This window comes from Paroedura picta, chromosome 10 (assembly GCF_049243985.1).
Source record: "Paroedura picta isolate Pp20150507F chromosome 10, Ppicta_v3.0, whole genome shotgun sequence".
Classification (NCBI taxonomy): Eukaryota; Metazoa; Chordata; class Lepidosauria; order Squamata; family Gekkonidae; genus Paroedura; species Paroedura picta.
Genome location: NC_135378.1, coordinates 41,339,570 through 41,365,609, shown reverse-complemented (window position 1 = coordinate 41,365,609; position 26,040 = coordinate 41,339,570). Strand labels below are relative to the sequence as shown.

The 26,040-nt window shown below is 40.7% G+C and overlaps 1 protein-coding gene across 4 annotated transcripts in view; it reads right to left on the bottom strand.

The window, feature by feature from the left end:
- Window positions 1-325: 325 nt before the first annotated feature.
- Window positions 326-26,040, bottom strand: part of GPM6A (glycoprotein M6A) — a 205,017-nt gene continuing 179,302 nt past the window's right edge. For all 4 annotated transcript variants that reach the window (XM_077302438.1, XM_077302436.1, XM_077302435.1 and 1 more), the window contains 5 exons: window positions 24,952-25,108; window positions 10,789-10,942; window positions 9,354-9,430; window positions 8,233-8,298; window positions 326-2,499 (listed from right to left, as the gene is read on the bottom strand). In XM_077302438.1, coding sequence (XP_077158553.1) covers window positions 2,347-2,499; window positions 8,233-8,298; window positions 9,354-9,430; window positions 10,789-10,942; window positions 24,952-25,108 — 607 coding nt within the window. In that variant the 3' untranslated portion in view covers window positions 326-2,346. The remainder of the gene's footprint in view (window positions 2,500-8,232; window positions 8,299-9,353; window positions 9,431-10,788; window positions 10,943-24,951; window positions 25,109-26,040) is intronic.

Genomic DNA, 26,040 nt, shown 5'->3' with positions numbered 1-26,040 from the left:
TTTTCTCCAGGTAAAATGATCTTGGATCCAGGAGTTCTCCAGCTATCACCTGGAGACTGGCAACCACATTAAGGAGTGTATACATGGACAACTGTCCCAGAAATTAAAGCAAATAGCAAAATCTTTGTTGCTCAAGTCATCTGTATTGATAAGAAAGTAGATCTTCTTTAAAACTAAAGAGGGTTATAATAGATAACAATTTCTCTAAAGTACCAGTTCAGCAAATAAAAAAATAACTGATTGGCTGCAATGAATCAGTAAATCCCTTTTTGTCAACACTAGGACATCCTTCTACTAGGGAAAAAAATGAAGCAAGGACAACTAATAAGTACACAAAGTACACAAGTGTATTTATTACATTTTTGCAAGCACTTGGGTCTACATTTCAAAAACGCCACCATCAAGCTGTTGGCACATTTATGTACAAAACAGATTAATTGTAATGCCTGCTACAAAGCATTTTTTGTGAAAATACAAACTCTAATACCAGAGAAAAGCCAAAAGCATCAACATCATTACATGAGTTTAAAAGACATTGTTTTAGAAATCATCACAAACTGTTGTAAGACACAGAACTGAAACACTACCATATAGAATTAAAAGAGGTTCATAATACCTTCTGCAGAACTGTAAATACTGGTACTGCGCACATCAGAATTTGTGATCCCGTTAGACAGTAATGTGTAAAAAATGAAAAGGAATAAAAATAATAAAACCCAAAACTTCAAATCAACTAATACTACTTGATGCATAAACATGCCACAAGTAACTATAGTATTACCCTCTACTTACTACAAGAATTGTTAAAAATTACTGATGATGCATGACTAGTAATAGTACAAAGAAGAGTTTTACTCAAGAACTTTTATTAGAAATGCACTTACACCAAGAGAGAATTCACAATGGTCCAAATAAGTGCACAAAACTAGCTAGGATTTTTTAACACTGACAAAAATGTCTTGTCAGGATACATCACTTAAAAGACACTTTACAGCATTCTTGTAGCATTAGAAAGAGGCAAAAAAATAAAAAAACACCAATTTTGGTCCAATAATACTGATTTTTTTTCCTTTTTTTGTTTTATTTGATACAGGTACTTCTTTCAGATTAACATGACTGACTTCTCTCTTAATATCTTCTTACTCAAAATAAAGGTTCAAATATATTACTAACACTTCCAAACAATAGCTCCAGTAGCAGCCATTAACCTCACTTTAACATAATACAGGTAAACCGGTTTTGTGTGTAGGAAAGCTACAAAGCCAAGCTATTACATTTATGGAAGCCTCCTTAAATATATCACATACAGTATATGTATAGTTCATACAGGTGCAATCCACTTAAATTTTTTAAAGCAGGTAAAAATACTTCTGACTCTTAAAGATTGCTGTGTTATAGATATATCACTTTCATAAATGTAGCTAAGCAGCAATTGGTCACATCAGCACAGGAACAGCTCCAGTTCAGCATAACCATTGTGGATTTACATGGCAATCATTCTTCAGAAACCTACGCATAGCTCTATGGAACATTTGTCTATACACGGCGACTCTTGAAAGATCACAGCGGTATTATATGTTTTGAAAAAAAGACAAATGGCCATGCATTACAAGCATCATAATCTGCATGCTCACAAGATAAAACAGGAATAGCCACTAATGAAACTTGAAAAGAGAGAATACTCCGATAAGTACATCAAGAATCATACAATGTTAACAAAGATAAGAAGCACTTCTTTTTGTGTTTTTACCTACTCTTACAAATTTAGAAATTGCACCTTTGATTGTTGAAAATGTTCTCAGGACCCTCAGTCATGATGTTCACTGGTCCACCTGGCATGATTTCCAAATCTGAAGGAATGTCAGCAGTGTGCCTCCTCAAGAAATTGTACGTGGTGTACAGTGGTCCCTTTGAAGTATACCTGTAGTTAAAGTACTTACCGAAATTGAAACTAAAAAGTATAAAAAGCTATTTTTCTCATTTCAAAAACATATAAGAAACAATGCAAAAAGGTGTTATGCATAACACATACAAAGTGATTTAAAAAAATCAAACACATTTCCGTATTTGACAATAGTTAGTATTCTTGATGTAACAGAAAATAATTGGTTTAGGATTCAGGAAAGGCTGTTTCAGGAGCTTTGTAGTAGGAGACTGGTTACACAAGCATTCAACTAATTAGGAAACCAAGTGCTGGACAACCAAGAATTGTACAGAGTGGTTTATGTGCCACCCAAACTATCTTTTGTGAGAAGCACTTTTCATTTTGTTTTTAAAATGGACAAATGGATGGCCTTTAGTTAAACAACAAAGCATTCAATGGTAGAAAGGAAGAGAAGGTTTTTCTTATGTGTACGCATTGAGTCGCTCTTTAGAGCGGGTAGAATGAATATCATGAAGCTCTTGTTCTTCCTTTGATTTAATATCCTCATACTTCTGCATTCTGCAAGCATCTTTCACATAGGCCCAGTTGGCAGATAGAACCATAAGGTAGTGAACCTGCAATAGGGAGAGATGTAAAGATGTCATGGAGTATTTATCACATGTCACATCAATCTGCATTGCTCTAGGAATCTCTGTCATGTTCAAGTTCTTTCCAAAAGTTGCTATGTCAGTAGTCTTCACCAGGCAGGTCAAGGCTCAAGAGTACATCAGTCAACTTAGTTTATTTCTAAATAGGCAGCCATGATGATCAGCAGTAGGAGAGCAAGATTAAAGGTCAATGGAACCTTAAAGACCAACAAGATTCCCAGGGTAAAACCATTCAAGAGTCAAATGAAGTGATGAATGGAGCTTTTCCTCTTGTGAGCTTATTTCTTATATTTTTCCTTATCTCTGTAGTATAATTATGATATGAGGGGTTGGTATATGATCTTCAATTTTTGCCTCGATTTATACTTACCACAGCTGTTACCAATCACTTAAGGTATTTAATGAGTTTTTCAACTTAGTTTAGTGCGTCTTGAATGCCTACAAGCTTTGAAGAGGTTTTTGTGAAAGTGTTCTCTTAAGCCATTGTAAGTCTCTATTAGAACTAGCTTGGAGATTATATTTTGTTGTCTTTTTATGTTTACCATTATATTTCTTTCTAATTTATCTGTTTGTTTTTACAAACATTAGCTGTTGAAATATTTAGACTATAGGCTAATACATATCAGACTAGTATATATTAGACCTTTGTATTTAGTATTATTGTTGTACAAATATATTGTTCATTTTGCCTAAGCTTTTTTGTTATGAAAGTATTTTTCTAGAATGACTTGTTTAAATGCCTTTTTTGTATGTATTCATGACATTTTTTTCGATCTTGACTTCAGTACTAATTATTGTTCTGTATATTTTCATTGTAATGTTTGTAGAATCCCTTGACAAAGCGCTGTGTAGCAAAATGCACTGGGAACTATTAAACAGATATTGTGTTGAAGATTGAAGACTCCTTGTGTATCAACTTACTACACTGGATTCAGCTGTTTTGTGATTCCATATAGGCATCCCAGTGTCCCTGTTTTGGTTACTGTTCTGTTTTTTGGGTCCCACTCTTCTATTTTTGTATTGTCTTTGAATTGTACATTCTGGCACCAGCGATATATGCTTGGATTTTTCTGGGTAAATTCAGGATCCAGATAGATATCTGAAAGTCACAGAAATACTAGGATTCTGATCTCAAATATTCCTGGAAATATTTGGACATATCCAGCACTGGCATTTTAAGGCTCCAAACTTGGGGGGTGGGGTATGTCGATTGCCTTTTGTAGTTTTCCTGAGAAGCCAGGAGGGAAACAGCTCTCACAGATAAATAGGACTATATGTTAAGGAAAGGCTGCCAGCCTGGTGGTACTTGGAGTCTCTGGTTTGACATTGGTTCTTTTGGACTAGAAATAATGTCCGTCAGCTTGTTTGCTTTTTTAGTTTGGCCTGGATTCTCTGGTTTGACACTGGAAGTGGTGAGTTTGACACATTGGCCTGTGGTTCTTCTGGGATTCTGCTCTGGGATGCTGATGGCCAGTGGCTGCTTGCTCTGGCTTGTTTGACCCTGAAGTGATTATCAATTTTCCCCCCATAGGAAACAATTGAGAATGGCAGGTAATGCAGTAATTCAATTGGAATCTTACTGTTATTTGCTCAAAATACAACCTCATCAACTCCTCAGAAAAAATTCCTGTGAAGAATAAAGGACCCAAATAATTTTGGAAGATTAAAAAGAAAAAGAAATAGAATCCAGATACCAGAGCAGCATTTTGAACCCAACTAATGCCAAATACCAATAAATATTATCTCTCCCAAATTCAGATTTTTTTTTCTGGTGCGTATCTCTGTCTGAAACACACCTGGGCTAATTCTGCACTTACTTTGTTTATTCTGTTGTGGATTCTGCTGAATTCAGATTGATTTGAACTCAGGTCTTCCTCCATCCCTTCCCATTGAAACAGAAAGTGTTCTGCATATGATTAGGAAAGCTCAGAAGGCGGGGGTGGGGTGGGGTGGGAGGAGCCAAGCACAGCAGGAGCCTTTATTTTTTCTTGAAGGGAGGTGGGGAGAGGATTGGAGACAGCAGAGGAGGGGGAATAAATCCAAGAGGCAGATATCTGCTTCTGAAGCTTCTGCCAAGAGGTTAGGGTTTCCTGGGAATGAGGAAGGCTTTGAACAGCTGCCCTGGTCAATCAGGGCTTTTCTACAGCATTGGAGACTTGGCAGTAAGTTATTTCAGGGAAAGCAGACAGCTACACACTTACTGATGGTGATTTTTCAAATATCGAGGATTATATCCACTCCAGGATATCACAGGGGAAAGGTAGAGTTACTCTGGATCAATCATTCTTGTTACAGGGGGGGAAATTTAAATCACCCAAAATCAAAATGAAAATCACATTCATTGTAGATCAGTGGTCGCCAACCCCCAGTCTGGAGACCGGTTTTGGTCCATTGATCAGTCGGTACCAGGCCGCGGCTCCTCCTCATCCTCCTCCCTGGCTGCTGCCTCGGGGGCTGCCCTGCCACTCTGCTGCCACTCACCTTTGGTGCTCTCCAGTGGCCGCCATGTCTGGGCCTCCCCCTCAGTATGGCACTGCGCAGCTGCTGCTGGCAGCGCCCCCCAGTGGGCAGTGGGAAGTCAAGGACGCCAGTGGGAAAACAAGTGGAACAGGGGTTCAGGCAGCAGCAGTGACGTCCCTCGGCAAAAGACTACCTCCCCACCCCAGGCCTCAGTAAAATTGTCAAGTGTTGACCAGTCCCCGGTGATAAAAAGGTTAGGGACCACTGGTGTAGATGGCAGGGATTGAATCGACCTGGGATTGGAATAAAAGCTCCATGCAGATTCAGCCCTGGTTTCATAAAACAAGAAGGTATCTCATGAGCCATAAGGGAAAATCATTCTTAACCTACAGTCCGATTAGCTTTTCCATAAAAGGCAGACAAGTGAAACATCATGGAGCCCATTTTGCAGAAGAAAGCTCACTTCTTTTCTTTGAATTCAGTGGTTTGAGGTTTGCAGATTGTCTATTCCCATCGGTACCAATTCACTAAAGCTCTCTTATGTAACTGAATTTTATACCTTTGTGGGTAGCTTCGAGCATTATGTCAAAACTTATTCAGCTGGGGGGGGGGGGAGACTCTCCCTTCAGGGAGATTCTGAATATAGACATTCACAAAGTAGGACATTCCTCTTATTTTCAGAAACTTCTGAAGTGTTAATATTCAAATTTTTCTCACATGAGAAATCTGACTCTCTTCCCAGCCAGTAGAGCTTCAAGGAAATCTTTCTCCATAATGTACACTGATTATGTGCACTATTATTACTTTTTTTTTTCCTCAAGGAATCATTGGTGTTGTAAAACAATTTCATTGTCCCAACCCAGGAGACACATGGCAGTGTTGCTAGAAAACTATGATTTATTTCCAATCTAATTCTTCTATTAAGTTCTGTGGGCTGTGTGGTTATGGTGGTACCCTGAACAATGTTTACTACAAGCAACACATCTCCCCATTCCTGGGGCTGTACGATTTATCTTATTTATATTCTTAAAAAAATGTTTTGAGGCCAAATCGAAATTTATATAGTGATTAAAAGAAAGGCTGCAACAACAGCATCACTATTCAGTATCATCCAGCAGCAATGTCCCATCTTTCCTTCATAACGTTTTTCTTGCTTGTCCTGGCAGGGCATTTATCTTCTCCATTCCTGATGTTCTAAGATCAATGTTCTACATCGGGGTAGTCAACCTGTGGTCCTCCAGATGTCCATGGACTACAATTCCCATGAGCCCCTGCCAGCAAACGCTGGCAGGGGCTCATGTGAAGTGTAGTCCATGGAAATTTGGAGAACCACAGGTTGACTACCCCTGTTCTACATCATCAGTCCTAGTCTGTCACTTTTTAAAAAAACCTGAAGTCTTCCTTCCCTACAGTCAAATTAACAGCTCATATATTTCTTATGTTATTATTTATGTAACCTAACATTCCACAGGAATACTGATTGAAGTGCCCTCAGTAGCTCATTGTATTCCTTCAGATGTTCTCTTGGAGTCTAATTCATGAGATAGATGCAAAACAAAGAACAAAAAGTGACTACATTGCAAAAAGCTGCTGTGTCAAGAGGATTCATGGTGTCAATAAATTAAACACATGATAATAAATGCATTAAACAAAAAAAATTAACTGCATAAGTTTCAAAAAATGTGGGAAGGAAGAGAAAGGAAGAGGGGATGAAACTATGGGGTGCTTGTTTTATCATCTGTATGGTAGATTAAATAATGGGTGGCTGACCAGACAGGTCAAACCCCAACCTGAGGGGAGTACTACAGGCCATTGATATTGCAACAAAAGCATGCTAAAAAGAGATTCCATGGGACATTACATTTGTGAGATTTCTTCGCGGATATATTTCTTGTCCTTTTTACAATAACAATGCAATCTTAAGTAGAGTTATACTCTAAACTCAGTTTAGGATTGCGGTGCAAAGCTAGATGATTTCTAGTTTAGTCACCAACACCAGGAGGTGGACAACTTTCTATACCATTAGGGCCACACATAGAGCAACAGGATTGTCCATTTAATCTACGGGTCTGATGACTGCAACATAACAATTAATTTTATTTTATATTACAGATTCAGATTTTGTCTAAAGGAAGTGTTTATTTATTTTTATTATATTGCTTTATTGACATAAAATGTTTGTGGAAGAGCCAAGAATAAATGAATTGGTTGCTGACTATAATGAACAAAAATGCTGGCACAGCACATTCAGAACTGAACCACTTCAAGTATTAATTAACCCTTGCCCAGGTCAGCAGAGGTAGTCAGATCAAGTGCTCAGAATAAGCACAAAAATATTAATGGATGTTCCAAAACTCCTTGTTCAGTCTAGCCAGCCATACGTCTGTTTAAATAATGCTTAATACACATTTTCTAGCACTTGATATGAAAATGCTGAACAAATGTATCTACATGGAAACTGACAAAGAAGAAGAAGTTCAAATGTGTGTAAAATGGCAAGAGTTTTGTTGTCTTCCTTCTATAAATGAAAGACAGGTCTTCCACAGTTACTATGGGGGTATAACAGGACTTGCTGCCTGGTTCTTTCAATTGCAGATGCCAACAAATGAACCAGGACCATCTGCATGCAAAACAGATGCTCCACCACTGCTCCAGAACACACATATGAAGCTGTCTTATACTGAACCAAACCATTAGTCCATTTTTTTCACAATCCACTCTCCCAGGGGCATGTCTTACAAATTCCACTCTCTGTTCTCATCCTGACCTAGAAGCCACTCTTATCAACCATTCATCCATCACAATATGTACTGTCTACTCAAACTAGCACTGGTTTTCCAGTATTGAAATGTTTCTATCACACCTTTTCATGACGTTCAAGACAGAGCTCGCAATGGAGTGAAATGTACTGAAAAAGAGATATCACAGCTGTTCTGTGGTTTCTGATCACCAGTGTAGTGTAGTGGTGAGATTTTCAGGCTAATATTGGAGGGAACTGTGGTTCTAATTCCCACTCTGCCATGAGCCTCACTGGATGACCCTGCTTGGGAGGAAGGCAGGTCTGACACCCAGAGTTTCTTGTATGAAGGAACTGGAGGAGAAAATGCAGAAGGTTCCATTAAAAAGATATACATCTTTCTGTTCGCATAGAGAGGGGGGGGCACAAAGCCAAAGGTATTTTGCATTATTTGTTATGACCTTTAATCTAATATTCTGATGGTAAAGCTTCCTAAATCTTACCATAGCAATGACTGCTGCTCCAGCTCCAGCAAGTGCCACAATAAACAAATGAAATGTCATGTTCAGCTGCAGAAGCAACAAGGAAAGCAAGTTGTAAATTTTAAACACCTTGAAACCTCAAATTACTATAAATATCACAGGGCACAATTCACCTTGTACAGTAATTCTGATCTGATGTTGCTATTAAACAATGAACCTGCTACTGACATGAGTAAACAAATGCTACAGAAACACTGCAAGACAGGGAAGGAAATAATAAAACAAAGTAGCTAATCTAGAATATTTACTCAGACTTTTTTGCTCTAGCCCACATGTTATATGGCCAGAGTGAAGAGAGTGCAGATACAATGTTAGTCCTAAAATCAAGGAGCAGGGATTTTGGTCACACAAGGCTCAACCTACTGTCAAAAGGTTGGCTAGAAGTGCCAAACTACTATTAATAGTCTTACTTTATGCCCACAGCTGGCCTGATCCTGGACAATCAAGTATGTTGCAGGAACACATGACCACATGTAGCTGACATGTATTCACAATGAAATAACTTTCTAATGCTCAAGGTCCCTTGTACTTATAAGATGGAATATGACTGTAAAATTCCCTCCAGGTCTTTGGCATTGAAGCTTCCAGGCCCATGATCTCACCCGCACCTGTGTCTGATTTAATCTCATCCCTTATCTCACTCTGACAACTGCAAAATATCATAGTAATCTCCCAGAGATTAGGGCTTTCAGTAATTTAACTAAACCCAAAATCTGAACCAAATCTTGACTGGCCATGAACCAGCTAAGCATGGCCAGTTTATCTACACTTTTCTCAGTAAGAAAAAGAATTAGTCTGTAATTGCAAATGAAATTAACAGAGTAGTTAAGGTATTATGGGGTTGTTGTAATGTAATAACCAGAGATTGGGGGGGGGGGCAATGTTGGTTACCAGCCAGACCTGTCTCATTCTCCTGTGATTCTGTCCTCAAATTCTCATGCCCAAGCAGTTGCTGTATTAAACTGTTGTGCCAACACCAGTTCAAACACTTTGGTGGAACTTGCTCCCTTCAAATGCCAGCCAAATGAAGTCTATTTTCGTTTATCTCCTATGGCAAGACCACCTTTAGGATTTTCACTCACCTCAGTAGATTCACACATTCTGATGAAATGTTCAGATGTGGAACAAATCTTCTTGTCTTCCCCAACTGTTACAATACCTATGACAGATCAAAAACCCAGCTGCCTTTCAAAATACATTGGACAAAATTGTTTAAATTAGACCAGTTTACAGCCAAATTAGTTGAGATATTGAAAAGTGCATGAGCAGGCCAGCCCAGCAATTTACAAGGCACACTGCAACCCGGGAGGTCCTAGCTTAGACTGGCACTTAAACCTTTATCCCTGCAGTTTCACCTTGAGGTTATACTCCCAGTCTCAGTGTTTTTAGTCCTGAAAGGGGGACACATATGAGGAGAATATTTAAAAATGCATGGGGAATCCATTTCCTGGTCTCCCAGCATCTTTTCAAATGTGAAGAATTCCACAGTGAGATTGAATACGAGTGTGAAATTCCATCTGTGGCCTTGAAGCTCCCAGGCTCTTGACTTCACATGTACCTGTATTTGATTCCATCTCATCTCTCCCTGGAAACTGCAAGTTAGCAGCTTCAAAGAAGTCCTCTACAATAACCAGACTTTTGCTACATAGTTAAGATGGTGCTATCCAGGTTAGATTAAAATCTGCAGTGGACGCAAAGTGGAAGATACATAAGGGCAAAGAAGTAAGGGTTTGGCTAGTGAAAAACTGCAACTGACTTGTGCTTAAAGGCAACAAGGAAAAGGCTGAGGTATGGACCGATTTAAATTGAGAAATCCAGATACCGTATATTCTTGCATTCAAGCCGACCTACATATAAGCTAATTTCACCACAAAATGCTGGAAAACCTTATTGACTCACATATAAGCCGAGGCTGGTGTTTGGATAGTAGCTTTCCCCCCTTCCCTCCCCTTCCCTTCCCTTTTGGGTAGCATCTTTTTTTCCCTAGTCTGTCTAGTCTGGCAGCTTTTTTTAAAACCCCATATAAGCCGAGGGAGACTTTTTCAGCTTTAAAAAAGGGCTGAAAAACTCGGCTTATATGTGAGTATGTACAGTATGTATCTCTGGCAGTGGCCAAACTAAAGCTATAGTTAGACCATCCAGCATCCTCTGACTGCTGCAGTAAAAGAAGCCTTAAACTTTGAAGCCTTACCTCGAGCAGTCCAGGGCCCAGGCAGTACAGTGAGCCCCTTTAAATCTGGGCTGGGCCTCCTCCCATTTGCCATATCAGGCTGGGCCTGATTGGCATGACAGTGTGTGGGGGGAGGCAGAGAGCACTGTGCAGCCCCAGAGGCATCTCTGCCTGCCCCTAATCAAGCCACCTCCTCCTCTGACCTCATGGGTCCACAAAAATGAGGACCAAGGTAAGCCTGGGGGCCCAGTTTATCAAGATGAGAAACTACTCAAGATTCATAAAGTGATTCAAGCATTTCAGTGATTATTTTATTGGGGGAATTAATCATCAGATCTTTCACTTACCAAATTGACGGAGGTCCAAGCAGAGGGATGCCCCATCCATTGCAGTGGTGTTTTTGCAAATAGTCCACAGGTTGAAGTACATGTAAACAGGCAGAGAGGTGAAAGCTGTAACTCCCAGCCAGGCAAGCATGAAGATGTATGTCAGCATGATGAACTGCATCAAATATACCAAAACATGAGAAAGGAAATCAGAGGAAGATTGTAAACCAGATTTCATTCAGAAAACTACCATCTGAAATGGAAGGAAGAAAGGAAGTCACATTTTGAAATGTTACAAATTTGTGGCAGATTCACAAGTGTTCCCTCATGTTTAATTTATCAGACAGTGTTAAGGCTAACAATTTGTATGGGAAACAACAAATGGATATATCTCAATTGCCTTAAATCAGAGTGGATTAAAGCAGCCAGATTTTTGTGAGGGAAAGAAGAAACTTGAAGAGAAATATAGATGAATACTCAAGTAACTTCATTATTTATCTAGTTACTGTAGATTTGCCTATAAATAACAAAGTACAGGTGGAAGACCTGTAAAAACAGAGGGATCACACGCAAAGTGAGAAAGAAAAGCCTTTGCTCCTCTACTCCCTGTGCCTCCTATCCCACTAGTCCCAGCATTCAGTTTTTTTCTTTGCTTTAACTGGAAGTAGAAATTGATGATATTCATTAAATTTCCAGACCTGCATGAAGATTATTTGAATTTATCCTAGATAAATGTATACAGATTTGGCCATGTATAGAAGCCACAACACACCACATGTTGTGTTATCTTGAGGTATATAGATTCACACTCCAACATCTGATGTTAAACTAAACGTCTAATAAAATAATTTACTAAAACTAATGTTTTTACCTATAATGTACAGTCCATAACAAACATTGTTACTTTACCTAATACATGTCTATTATTTATTATTTAATTTATTACTTAAACCCAACAAATTCTTTGAAAAAAGTTAAAGGTCTAGTCAAATAGCTAGAGGCATAATAATCTGCCAGGAGATTCAAAGAACTATTTAATTCCTATAGCCTAGTGTCTTTCGTGAAGAAAACTTGTTTGGATTCATGCAGAACAGAATCACTGAAGCCATCACACGATGAAACACAGTGTTACCAGATATTGAACAAGGAAGATTCTTGTAGTTTATCAAAATATAATAGTGGCACTGGAGTTAATTCCACATAGTTCCACTCCACATATCCCTTTTTATGTTGGTTCCAGGATACTTTGATGCTACACAGAATAGGAAAACAGCAGCAGCTTAAAATCAATCTGGATTCCTCAACATTTTTCTAAAGAAGGGATCATGCGGCAGAAGATTTTCCATCATCTGGATTTAAAGATTAAAGAATATATCTTTCTGTGGAATCTTTCCAAAAATAAAAGTAAACAAGCTCTTGAAAAAAAAGGCTGTTAGATTTAATCTCTGTCATTTCCTCTGTTTTTTTGTTTTACGGTTCCCTGCTACACCAGCATTACTTAAGCAGAAGAGAAATCTCAGCCAACCTCAGGCACACATACTGAAGTAATTACTTGGCAGTAGAAAACCATTTAAATATCTCAGACTGCAGACTAAAAATAAAAGGCTGGTCTTCAATTACTTTTGCAGGCTAAACAGTTGTGTGATCAGCTTTTAAGTCCTTGGGTATTCAACAATGAAAAGATTCTAAATGGCTTTCAGTTCCAGAAAAAATGTAAGGACCAAAATGATCGGTAAAGTAGTTCTAGGTGCTTGAATTATTTATTTATTTGTAGTATGTAGCCTGGAATATAACCAGGAGATCCTTAGACTGTTCTGGCTGCCAAGCAAGAGATATAAGGAGGTGGTTTGCCTTTGACTGCCCCTATCTCACAGCCCTGGTGTTCCTTGGAAGTTGCTCTTCCAAGTGCTAGCCAAGGCTGACCCTGCTTAGCTTCCAAGACCTGATGGAATCAGGCTTGCCTGGGCTATCCAGGTCAGACACTCCTTGGATATTCTGCAGTGAAAGGACTCTAAAGGAATGTCCATTGTGCCAAATGTAAAGATCAAACATGTTTCCACTGTTGTATGTTTTAAGACTAACAATAGATTCAGATGACTGGGAGTCAGGTGGTTGCTACTGAAAAGCCCAGCCATAAGATATGTATAACTGTATGGAGAAGCTGGGCTGAAACACAAGAGGAACAGCTACTAGTGATTAGCTTTTATTACTGGCACAGCACAATAAACCTTTCAACAGCTCCTGCTTGGGTCTGTGTCTGAATCATCACCTGACACCATTCCAATCCTGAAATGAAGAGCCATCAGCTCTCTGTAGGCTTAATTAAAAAATGCCTAACATTAGAACATTACAGAAGCCCTAGCAAATAGCCAATGCAATGTCTTCCATTTATTACTACCAGAAACAGACTTCTTATTGGTCTGGGACAACACATCTGCTTAACTAAGCTTTAAAATTTGATCATTTGAGTACAATCAAGGAATTAGAAGAAGAGTTGGTTTTTATACTTCACTTTTCACTGCCCAGAGGAATCTCAAAGGCCCATTATGCACGGGCCAGAATGTCCTCACTGGCGGCAGGGCATCAGGGAAAATCCCCGATTATGCCTACCCCCGCCACCAGCGTGGGCATGGCCCAGCCCAGGGCCATGGAAGGCCTGTGTTATTGGAATGGGATACCATGGGCACCAGCAGGGGCTGGGGCAGGCCGGCACTGTGCATAATTGACAGCGCCAGGCTTTTTGGCCTGCCCGGCCCTGACTTATGGTGTTCCTGTAGGGACACCACATGCCCCTGCAAGCTCTGCTGAGTCATGGAGCCGGCAGGGGCATCCCCCTGCCCCCACCACTCACCACGGCTGGGAAGCATCCCAGGCTTCCTGGCCTCGGTGCGTAGCACGTGTGCGTGTGCCATACTAGGGCGTCAATGTTTTCCAGGGAGCTCCACCCCTGTGCATACACGGGGAACAGTGGGGCATCCTGCCCTGTTACAATGGTGCAGCAGCCGCCCGGAGTAGCAGCCGCCGTGCATAATAGGTCAAAGTGGCTTCCAATTGTCTTCCTTTCCTCTCCCCACAACAGACACCCTGTGAGGTAGGTGTAGCTGTGAGAGCTGTGATGGGACTGGTTGGTCAGAACGGCACTATCAGAGCCCAAGGTCACCCAGCTGGCTGCATGTGGAAGAGCAGGGGATCAAAACCAGTTGCCAGACTAGAAGCCACCACTCTTAACCACTACACCACACTGGGCCACCCAATTTTTAGATGAACCCAGGAGCCTTTGGACTTGACTTTCACTAGATATGAGAGTTGAGAGCAAAAATTCAGGTGAAATCACTGCGATAAACCAGTTGGTGGACAAGAGGAATTACAGTATTTGCTGGCGTATAAGACTACTTCCCCCCCCCCCTGAAAAACATGCCTCCAAGTGGGGGGGGGTCATCCTATACACCGGGTGCACTTCAGTTGGGATAGACATAGCTGCCCATAGTGGCACATAGTACTGTAATGTAATGTAACAAACTCTATATTTTGAGTGGAAATGTTGGGGGGTCGTCTTATACGCCCAGTCGTCTTATACGCCAGCAAATACGGTAATTGGATTTTCACTTGCCCATAGTCCACTTGCTTTTATTAGCATTTAACTACACATCACAAAGAAGATGTATGATCCCAAATAATCCACTAAAAATAATAAGTAAAATTTAAGATGCACGTTCAATACAGGATGCTTCTCTTTTGTTCTTATTATGTTATAGGAAATACATAGTTGTTTTTCCCTCATTGGTAATGTGGGAATAGGAGAGATTTCATGGACTGTTGAAAATTTTTGAATTTTCCAGGGTAATATCTTTCTCTCTTATATACACACTAAACCATGTTGTCTCTCTCTTTTAAAGGATGTTTCATTTTTTAAAACTGAGTCTCTCCTATAACATAAGAAGAGTAACTCTCAATGAAAGTATATCTTAAGTTTCTCATTATGTAGTACCAAGAAATGACACTTATTGAATCCACTATGACATCTCACGCATTCAGATTGAGAAAGACATTCATTACATTAATCACATTTTGGGTTTTGTACTGATAGAAACTTCCAGAAATTCTAACTATACAATTTAATGCTAAAGTAGAGGTACAGGAAGCAATATCACAAGAGTCAGGAACAATGTTGCACATGATATTCTGCAATGATCAGCCCATAACCCATAATTCAGACTATCCTCCCTGCATCCACCTTCTTAATCCTTTAATCTGCTGTTTGGATTAGGATGGATTAGAATAGAATTAGGCCAAATACTTGTGTGGCTTCAGGTAAATTGAACTGCTGTGCATGTCATCCATTCCCCCCAAGAAATGTGTCTGCTGGGTAAAAAATATAACAAGACCCATAACACTTGTACAACTGCCTGTTCATATAATCAATACTTCCTCAATAGTGTTTGCATGCATCATGTTTACTGACAGAAAACAACAGGAATGTGATTCTTCACAGTTGGCTTCGAAGAGTGAATAGCTATGTTTGAGGAATGTAATTCTACAAACTTGATGTACAATGTAATCCTATGCAAGTTTACTCAAAAGAAAGTCCAGTTATATTCAGCATGGGATACTGCTTTGTAAATGTACATAAGTTTGCAGCTTTAATCGCCTTATGCATGGCAAGTCTACCAATAATAATCAGCACGTAGATCAGGGTTTTTTCTTTGGCTCAGAACTAAAGCAAACATGAAGAATAAAAGTTTTGAACCAAAGAAAAATATCTTTTTTTACATTCTGTTATTAGCTTACTGCTATACCCAGCACAGTTATTATAGACATTTCTCTATCGGATTTGCTAAAACTTAATTTGTTCAGTTCTTTCAAAATAAATCCAAAGGAAAAGCACATTGTGGAAATGCTAAATTACCACCTATCAAGGAACTTCTAATGTTGTATTTCACTTAATTAGATATTACAAGAAAGAGATTCACAAGGACTTCCAGAGGCATCTCATTTTCTTCTCTGCCAATATTTTTTTCCCTTTCTTGAAAAATCCCATAGTCTCTCTCATTTTCCTGTCTCCTCTCCTTCCTACCCACCAGCCAAACTATAATTATCTGTCACCTTATATTCAGGTTTCCTTCTTGCCCTACCCTTTGCAGCCACTCCCTGGGGAAAATCTGGCACAGTTGCATGGTGTTGATCATCAGGTTCAAGTTGTGCAGTGAAGAACCCACAGAACTTGTGGGGGTACCTCACTATATCCCCCTCCCCAACTATTTCCTTCCCCCCTTTCTGGAAATCCCCATTTCTTCACTATTCTCTTCTTTCAATCCTCTAACCAACCTTTCTTTTATCTGAGTCAGCACAGTGCAGTGGTTAAGAAAAGTGGACTCTAATTAGGAGAACTGAGTTGATTCCCCAGCCCTCCGCATAAGGCCTGCTGGGTGATCTTTGGGTGATCACAGTTCTCTCCAAATTCTCTCAGCCCCACGTACCTCACTAGGGAGCCAAAGGGAAGGTAATTGTAAGTAGAGAAAAGAATGGTATCTTCTTCTATCTATTCCTTATGTACAGCAGGCCTGTAGCCACAGTGTGGCTAAAGGGGTGGGGGTCCATCAATCATTTGTCATGCTCCTCCAGTCATTTCTAGGGATAGATGTGAAATCTGTCTCCTTCCATCTTCCCTCCCAGGCTTTGCCAGTGTCAGTTTCTCCACTCAGGACAGTTTCATTGAGATTGAAAGTGTTAAAGTCACCAACTTCTGAACATGTGCCAAGAGAAACTACTGGCTTCAGCTGTTGAGTCTGATGACTGTTGACTAAGCAGGCCCCAAAGTGGTGCATAAGCTGAAAAGACATCTCATTTTAAATTGTAAATGAAGTAATGATTTGAGGGCAAGTGGAATCAAAGCAATTAAAAATGAAGACTGCAAGCTGGGGAATTTGTATTATGGGTTCATTCCTTTCACACTTTTTGGCATCACAAGTCAAATATGTTTTTCTGTATTATGTTCTAGTTTCAATTGAAAACAGACAAGCTGGCAATCTCAGCACACATGTAGACATAAATACAGCACAACTTTATAAAGCCTTCCTTTATGACTTTTGAAAAGACAGTCTGGAATTTTTTTTAAGGGGCTGGATATACATCATATGTGCTCCAGTGTTCATCTAACCCATATCCATTTCCTTCTTCATCTCCCCTGCCCATTGGAGAAGCTGGCATTAGTTCTTCCACAGAACATCACTTCTGTTCTCCAATTCTCATTCAAAGCATAGGTTTGAAGATATTTTTCATGTTTCTGATTTCTGTTGCAAAAATGCAGCAATGGTACCAGGAAATGCAATATAGCTAAAGTCACATCTTCCACATTAGTCCATTTCTTTTTCTTTAAATGGCTGAATACTCCTGGTTTGCTTTTCTGCTACAAACTGATTGTCAAGAGTCATTAAATTAGAATTATGGATGTAATGTACTATTAACAACAAATCAATACTTCTCTGTGCATCCTATTATACACCTGCAGTAGGCATGTGCAATTCGATCCAACTGAAAAGTATCTGAATCAGCCTTGGTTTGGGCATGAATTGATCAATTCCAATCCAAATCACCTTTTCCCAATAAGTTTAAATGGCTGAATACACCTCACTCAAAATGCCAAATTGCGATCCAGAGATTTGAGCAAGTGGCCATTTAAACTTTAAAGGAAAGAGAAATGGAGAAAATTTCCCTTTTTGTCCTTCTCAGGCTCTGGGTGGGGTTTGAGGTAGAGGCAACAAACTTGTAGTGTAGCTGCAAGACTCTCATCTCAAAAGAACCCCCAAGTCACAAGGAGATTTGACCAAAGAGCCCAATTCTATCTGATATCCATATATGAAACAAAAAACAGATTCTTCGGTCTGTTCTCAACATAGGAAATAATGGAGGTCTGTTCTCACCATAGGAAATAATGGAGGTTGGAAGGGGGCTTCTATTTTTCAACCTATCTCAGACTAGACAGGTGACAAGGTAGATTTAAATGTATCCATCCATCCATTTATGTGGAAACAAACAAAAGTTTTATATATTTGCTTGATATTGGCCCATTATGCACGGCCGCCGAAACGGCGATTTCGGGTCACGTGGAAAACGCGGAGGGGGAAGACGCGACGCATACCAGTTATGCACGGGGCGGGGCGCGACGGCGGCAAAACCCAGAGTAACCGATTATGCACGCGCCGATCCGGGCGCCGCTTCTGGTTGCGCCCCGCTCACCCGGAAGCTGCGCTTTCTTCCGCGTTTCACTGACGCGGCTTTTTCGGCGGCATGCACCGAAGCTGCAGCCGGTTTCAGCCGGCTCCGTGCATTATCCGTGATTTTAGTCGCCGCCATTCCACCCCGAATGTGCGCTAAAACCCCCGTGCATAATGGGTCATAAGGAGCCACTGTGGGACTCAAACCAGGGCCCAGATATGCTGCTGTGTCCTGCATAAATCCTCTTAGCTGCATTTAGCCTCCTGATCTGAGATCACCTGGCTGAGTTCTGGTACAGGACTCAAGACACCAGACTCATTAGAGGCCTCATAAAATCTGGTCTGCCTCCTCTGGGCAACAAGCTTCATAAAATATGGACAACTTGTCAGCACACATGGACTTGTCAAAGACTGAGCCTAGCACCCCTGGTCCTCTCCTTAAAACAGTCTGTCATTTTGTAATTTAAACTGTATGCTTCCTGCCTCTGACACCTGAGCTTTGAACTTTGGTCTAAAACCTAGAGTCTGGCCATTCTCTGGACACTATCGTTAAGTAGGTCTGCTGGAACTCTCAGGTGGTGGCTGCTGTTATAAGTAATCTCCAGGCAACAGAAATCCTCTTTGAGAAAATGGCTGCTTTGGGAGGTGGACTCTACGGCATCATACCCCATTGAAGGCACACCCCATTGAAGGCTCACCCCCCAAATCTTCAGGTATTTCCTGACCCAGAGCTGGCAGCCCTGGTTATTAAGGCACAGCTGAGTTATTTCTAGCAGGTCCAGACACTTGGCCATTTTAGCTTCAGTGGCACAAAGCTTTGTATTGCTCATTTCAACTGTACAGTACCATGACAAGCTATGGTCAGTAGACTCTTACTTGCTACAAAACTAAGATGTGTCTTCCTAATGCAAAGAAGATATGCAAATCTGCTAGGGTTGGCAGCTGGAGTTGGCAACTGCCTGGACAAAAATTGTCCTGATCCTTTAATAGAGACGTAATGTGTGGAAATGAGCTGATGAAAGTTTTCATGATGTAGAAGTAAATAAAAGCACCTGCTAAATAACTTCCCATTAAACTTCCATTAAAGGGACAGAGCATTTTTACTCCAGGCAGTTGGCAGTTCTTGTACTGGGAATACATAAAATTGTGACTACACCCTGACAAAATGCTGAAAGGTCCAAAGCCTCCTATTGGTGGAATCTCCCCCCTCAGGGCTAATTGCTGCCCTTGCTCAGGATTCCAACCCCCCTTCAGCCTCTAACAGCCCCTGACTGAGAAGAGGGATGCGTTTCCAAGAGCAGTTCAGGGCAGTCTGTGGGCATGGGCATTCTTTCAGAGGGGGAAAGCTTTCTCCTTCTGCTTAACCATTGGCTGACTTACTATATTACTGTCGCTGGACTCACTGCTGGTGACAAGCCATGTATGTCTCTTCTCCAATCCCTGCACTTGTGAGGCCTACTATGCAGGGTTGTTGTGCAGATTAAAATGGATGCTGTTGCAGAGGTTATTTCTCCTCCTGTTTCATTTGCACAACAACCCTGAGCAGTAGGCCTCAAATGTTTCTTTTGCACAACAGCCCTGTCCACCCTCCAAAGCAGCCATTTCTGCCAGCAGAGCTGACCTTTATAGTATGGAGATGAGCTGTAATTCCAAACTCCAGGCCCCACCTGGAGGTTGGATACCTCTGGTCTGGAAATATTCCTTGAGTTTTGGAAGTTTTGGCCTATATCAGGTCAAGCTAACACTGCAGAGAGGAGGAAAGGTTGCCTGATGAGTGGAGGTTTATGTTCCTAGGTGTGCATGAACCTGACTTGTCAGAACTGTTGTACACTGAGAGACCTCCTCTTAGGGTTGCCAGCTTTCAATTGAGGCACTAAACCCACACTAAACCACAAGGTAGCACCCGTTGTATTGCAGCATGCAACGAGCTTTACTGCTAGTAACACCATAAAAGTGACTACCCTGCCTATTCCAGAGGCAATCATTAAAACATCAAAGAACTATTAAAGATTCCCCCCCCCAGAAATGACAATCAGAATGCTTACTCTATAGGTACGATCACACCACTGAGCAATTGGGTCTATACTTGTGCAGCCTATTTATTATAGAGCTAATTATTCATGAGAGCAGCATTACCAACCTAAATAATCAGTGATGAATAGCCTACTTGTATGACAAAAATAGGTTTGCCAGCTGTGATTGAATGTTTAGAATTATAGATTTATCCCATGACCAATAGAGATCTCACTGAAATGACTAACCTTGAGAATCAGGAGGGAAATTCTTTCAGGAATCAAGAATGGGGGAAACTAGGAGTCAGTCAATGGCATCTTCCAGATTGGTCATAGTACTGTAGCTTGTCTGTCTATCTTAAATTAATTATTTCAGGGAATCCTCATATCTTTGTTACATATCTAGCTGTCCTGGAGGTTCCTCATAACTCCTTTCCATCAATATTTCCTTTTTGAGGAAGAGCTTGTCTCCCCCCCCCCACCTCCTTCTTTCTGTTCTAGTCTGTCATCCATCTGAGTTCAGCACCATTTTGCACAAACACCTAGAAGAGAGGAATATTTTGGGAGGAAAGGGGAATTAATAGCAGCAAGTAAACAGCAGTTGGGAGACATCCAGCAAAAGCTGCAGGCTGTTTGCTAGAGCAATGAGGGCAGGGCTGGGAAAATCTCCAAGTTTCCCAGAGAGAGGGAAGAGAAGCAACCAGGAAAATGAGTGGAGCTGTGCCTATGCCCAGTGGAATCTCATTAAGATTTTTCCCAGTAGAGAGATAAAGGGGCTTTTCTGGCTCTGGTGTGTGGGACTGACACCCCCTCCGGCTGTATTTAAAGCAGAAAACTATGTTGTTCTAGAAGGACTGTTCTTATCTACTAATCCTCCATTATAACTAACTAATAATAATCAGTCTGTTTAAGGTAGAGTCAAGAAATTCCTATATGACGTGGTTAAGGTAGAGTCAAGAAAGGTAGAGTCAAGAAATGTCCTGTATGATGTGGTTAAAGTAGAGTCAAGAAATGTTCAACATGGTTAAGGTAGAGTCAAAAAATGTCCTGTATGATGTAGGCAGTCTCTCAATGTAATCTACCTTATAGGACTATTGCAAAGATGAAAAGGTAGAAATAACCTTAAGCTCCTTAAGGAGATAAATATTCTTTCCTTGTTACTTCTTGTGTTATGTTCTGATCATCTTAAACATGGACCTTCTGTGCATGCTGGAATTACTCCTGATTTTCTTGCAAGTCAGTCCACAAGCATTGGAGTTGGTATGGGCAGGGTTCTTCAGCATATATGCCCTCCCAGTGTATTTTTCCAGTTGTGGAATGCTATCATAATGGGTGGTGTCACACCCCCTTTATTATTTTTCTTTTAAAAAATGGCCCTTTTTTCTGATTTTTAAAAAAAACAACACAGTGCAATTGTCACCATCACCCCCAAGATGATAATTTAGTTCAGGTGAGACAGTTAACTATTCTACAGGGGAGGGAGGATTATGAATGACAGACACCAAAGAAGATCTTTGCTTCTGATGGGAAAAAATAGTAATCTTAAGAAAGAGAGGAAATGCAATTTAATGATGATTTTGCACCTATAATTCAAAGTTCTGAATAACACTGAGCCTAATCATTCATATATTTAAAAAAAAACATACACATTGCCCTTGAAAGGAAAACAAAACCAAAACATAAGCTATTTGGATCCTTGTTCATCAATGGTTGTGTAATACTCAAACTCAATACTCAATACCCAAACACTCAGAAAACATGACTAAAGTATACCAACATCACATTTAATTGATTTGACTTTCCAAAAGGAAGATAAATATAACCTATTCAACACAATCTTACACAGAGAGACTGCAATCTTATTAATCATCATGAATTTCTACAAACATATGTGAATAAAGTAATAAATAACTCAGAAGTAAAAGCAAAATAATTAACAGGAAAACCTGGATGACACATAGCCATTCGTTTTTTGTTGCGATTTTTTTTCATCACAAGAGGATGGCCAAATACCAGCAGAGAAATCTAGTATTTAATTTGCAAATGGCTTCTGAGACAAACACAATGAGTTATGGACACTTAAAAGTCTGCTAATGAATGACAGAATATTTGTGGGAGGAGAAAGTAGAAGAGTTGGTTCTTATATGCCACTTTTCTCTATCAGAAGAAGTCTCAAAGTGGTTTACAATAGCCTTCCCTTTCCTCTCCCCACAACAGACCCCTATGAGGTAGGTGAGGCTGAGAGAGCTTGGTCAGAACAGCTCTACCTGCTGTGGTGAGCCCAAGGTCACCCAGCTGGCTGCATGTGGAGAAGGAGTGGGGAATCAAACCCAGACTAGAAGTCGGTGCTCCTAACCACTACACCAAGCATTTGGAAACCTACAATTCTTCTGGAATTTATCTGTGAACACATGCTTTATGAATGAGTGCTCCCATGCAATGACTCAAGAAAGTTAAAGCACAGTTGTCTATGAATACTAGAAATGTCAGAATCTGATCTGCCTGTAAAAGATTGGCAAATGGCTACATACCAGTGGTGGCATACATAATTCTTGTTACGTCTCTGAGAGTTTGGTCAGGCTTTATACTCATTACAACTCTGAGAGTTTGGTTAGGCTGAGAGGTAGAATTACAGAATCATAGAATAAAAGAGTTGGAAGGGACCTCCTGGGTCATCTAGTCCAACCCCCTGCACTATGCAGGACACTCACAACCCTATCACTCATCCACTGTAACCTGCCACCTCCTTAAACCTTCACAGAATCAGCCTCTCCATCAGATGGCTATCCAGCCTCTGTTTAAAAATTTCCAAAGATGGAGAACCTACCACCTCCCGAGGAAGCCTGTTCCACTGAGAAACCGCTCTAACTCTCAGGACCTTCTTCCAGATGTTTGTATTTTTGTATTTTGTATTAATTTCATCCCATTGGTTCTGGTTCGTCCATTTGGAGCAAGAGAGAACAACTCTGTAGCTTACTAGTTGATAGTGACTGGTCCCAGGACACCCTTTATGGTAAGTGGGGATTTGAACATGGGTTCCCTAGGTGCAGTCCAACACTCCAGCTGCTGAGCCAGATTAAACTCAATTCATAATCTCCTATTTTAGGAGAAGGCAGATTAGATATCTATCTGACAAAAATGCACTAGTACTAAGATTTTGAAATTTACAGACTTTAATATTATATGTCTATATTAGGGCTTTCAACAACATAATTAAGACTTGACAACTCCAATTATTTTCATCATTATTTTCATTACTTCGTCTACAAAACAGTCACAGAATTTGGGCTAGATATACAGATGTTATGTTTCATTATTTTTAACATCATAATTTGTAACAGTCCATGAACCATGAAGAGGACTTAATTCCCACTCATAATCTGAGAACAGATCTCAGGGTTGGATCCAGACAGCTTTTCCACTGCTGAGAATGGGAGGAATGGTCCTCTTCTCCCATCTAAGAGGCTATGTTGAGGTCATAGGCCTGCATGGATAGCAGCTAAATGGAATAGTAGCTGTAGTGAAGACAACAAATGGATGAAACTGAGTGAGAAGATTGGATGAATTTAACCCACGGGCCTGCATGCTTAGAATCAGGGGGGAAACCTTCAGTTTCCAAGCAAATATGAGTCCAGGGATAGTGGGGAAAGGTAATACCCTGGGGCATACCACATTTGTTGAAGATGGGCTCTTTTAATTCCTATATTTGATTTCATTTTCTCTATTTTTCTACCATGGTCTTTCTACTAATACCTTCACCTTTTCCTTTCATTAGCAGCCTTAATTCCAGTTTGCCTGAGTGTTTGTTGTTTGAATTTATATACTAACTGTCCTTTAATTTTTTTTTATTTTCATCTGGATTGAACTAATTAAATTAATTATTTGTCATCACCATATTAGTGTACCGAAGGATAGTTTCCTGTCTCTAATAATGTGAATTTTCATACATTAAATGATGCATGCCCACACTCAAACTGATGAATCAGAGTTTATGATTTTATCGGATATTTCAAGACAAAGCTTTCTTTAACAACTATACCTTCACCACGGCTTCCTTTAGCCAGTGTTCTCATGGATTAGTATGGCCTAACATTGCCAGCTATCTGTATTTAACAGAAGTTTAACATTCTGAGATACATAATCTTAACACTTGTGAACTAGATTCAGGTGGGAAGCCATGTTGGTCTGAAGCAGCAGAATAAAGTTTGAGTCCAGCAGCACCTTTAAGACCAACAAATTTTTATTCTGGGTATAAGTATTTTGTATGCATGCACACTGAAGAAGAATTGTGCAAGCACACAAAAGCTTATACTCAGATAAAACTTTGTTGGACTCAAACTTTGTTCACCTGTGAACTAGGTTTATTATACAAACCAAGAAGAAATAAACAAGACCCCCCCTTTTTTAATAACAATGGGAGTGAAGGTGGTTTGCCTATGCAGTTTGGACATCTTTTCTTCTTGCCTTGTGTTGTTCAGACTATAGTGTGAGCACCTGTAGGAGCAAATGTGACTGTGCATTTCTTCCCACACCACAGTCAAAGTGCATACGTTATAAAACTTCCAAAGGCATTTCCATAGAAAGAGACAAATGAAAGGATATTCCTGCAGTTTATTTTTAGCACCACATGTGTGAGTCCCTGTGGTCTTGGGATGCATATAAATAATTGCTTTATGAAAGCCATGTGATTTAAAGAAACAGTGCAACTCTGATAAAAAGAGGAGTTGGCCATTGTCTCAAAGGAATGTAGATCACTCTCCTGGTTTGTATACATATACAAAACATTTATGGGATATATATGGGATACTTGTGAAATCCATATATTTAAGAGAAAGACGTACATTTCCCAGAGTTACACTTCCTTTTTATAAAGTCATTAAAAATTAGTATGAATTAATTTAATCACTCTGAACCAGCTGAACTTAGTAAAAGGACTCAACGCTGTCATAGTAACATACCCAGGCACTGACACATCTGCCGCAGGTGGTGATTTTGAAGTCCCCATAGAGATCCTTGATGGCTCCAGTTGTAAAGAACCCCTCTACCATCAGCAAAATGCCATAGACAAAGAAGGCAGCTGCTACGCCATAGATCACATACTTGAAGATGTCAATCCTGTATAGAAAGAGTGAACCATATTGAAATTAGCAAGGTATTAATGTTGTTTCTGAAGTCAGGATTATAAACCATGCAGCCAATGAAATGCGTGCACAAGAATTAAAGTTGGGTTTCATTGAATGTCATCCAAAGCATATTCTGTTTATCAGATGCAGCAGAGTTCTGTACAATCCAAATGCCACATCCCCCCCCCCAATTTTATTTATTGAGAAAAAAATTATGCTGCTTGTTTGAGGTAGATCACAATGAAAAAAAAGGAGAAAATACAAACAAATCTTTAACCGCTCCTGTGGAGCGGATTAAATAAAGCCCTAAGGGCTATTGGGGAGGAGATAAAAACTCGAAGGGGCTACGAATTCGCCCCTACGAGTGCCACTCTTGGACCACGCCGCCAATGGGGAGCCGCGCAAAGAGTGCCTCCCCATTCCCCGCTTGCCCCAGCCTCGCCCGCCATGGAACTCCTTCCCAGCCACACATTCCGCCTACCACCCGCCACCTTCCCCAGACCCCTTCCCGACCCGCCGCTGCTTCCCGCGACACAGAAACCCACCCAGCCACACGTTCCAGCAGCCACCCACCGCACGCTAACCGCCCACCCTCCCAAGACCCCTTCGCGACCTGGCACGACGCCCCGACGACCACCTGCCACCTCTCCCCCACCCCCTGTTCCCGCGCATCCCACCCACACACCAACTCACCCTTCCCCCAGCTGAGCCCCGCTCCCAGACACCACACTCACCTTCCGCCAGCCCTCCTGCTCCCTGTCCCTCTCTTCCCTTTTGCCTCGCACCAATGCCGCCAGTCTGTGCGCCCTGCGCACAGGCCGGCACACCAGCCAAATGAACCAGGCATGCGTGGACTCACACGCATGCATGGTTGCTCATGCCGACGCCCCCCGCCCCCACCACCCCGCCCCCCCCGTTCCAGCA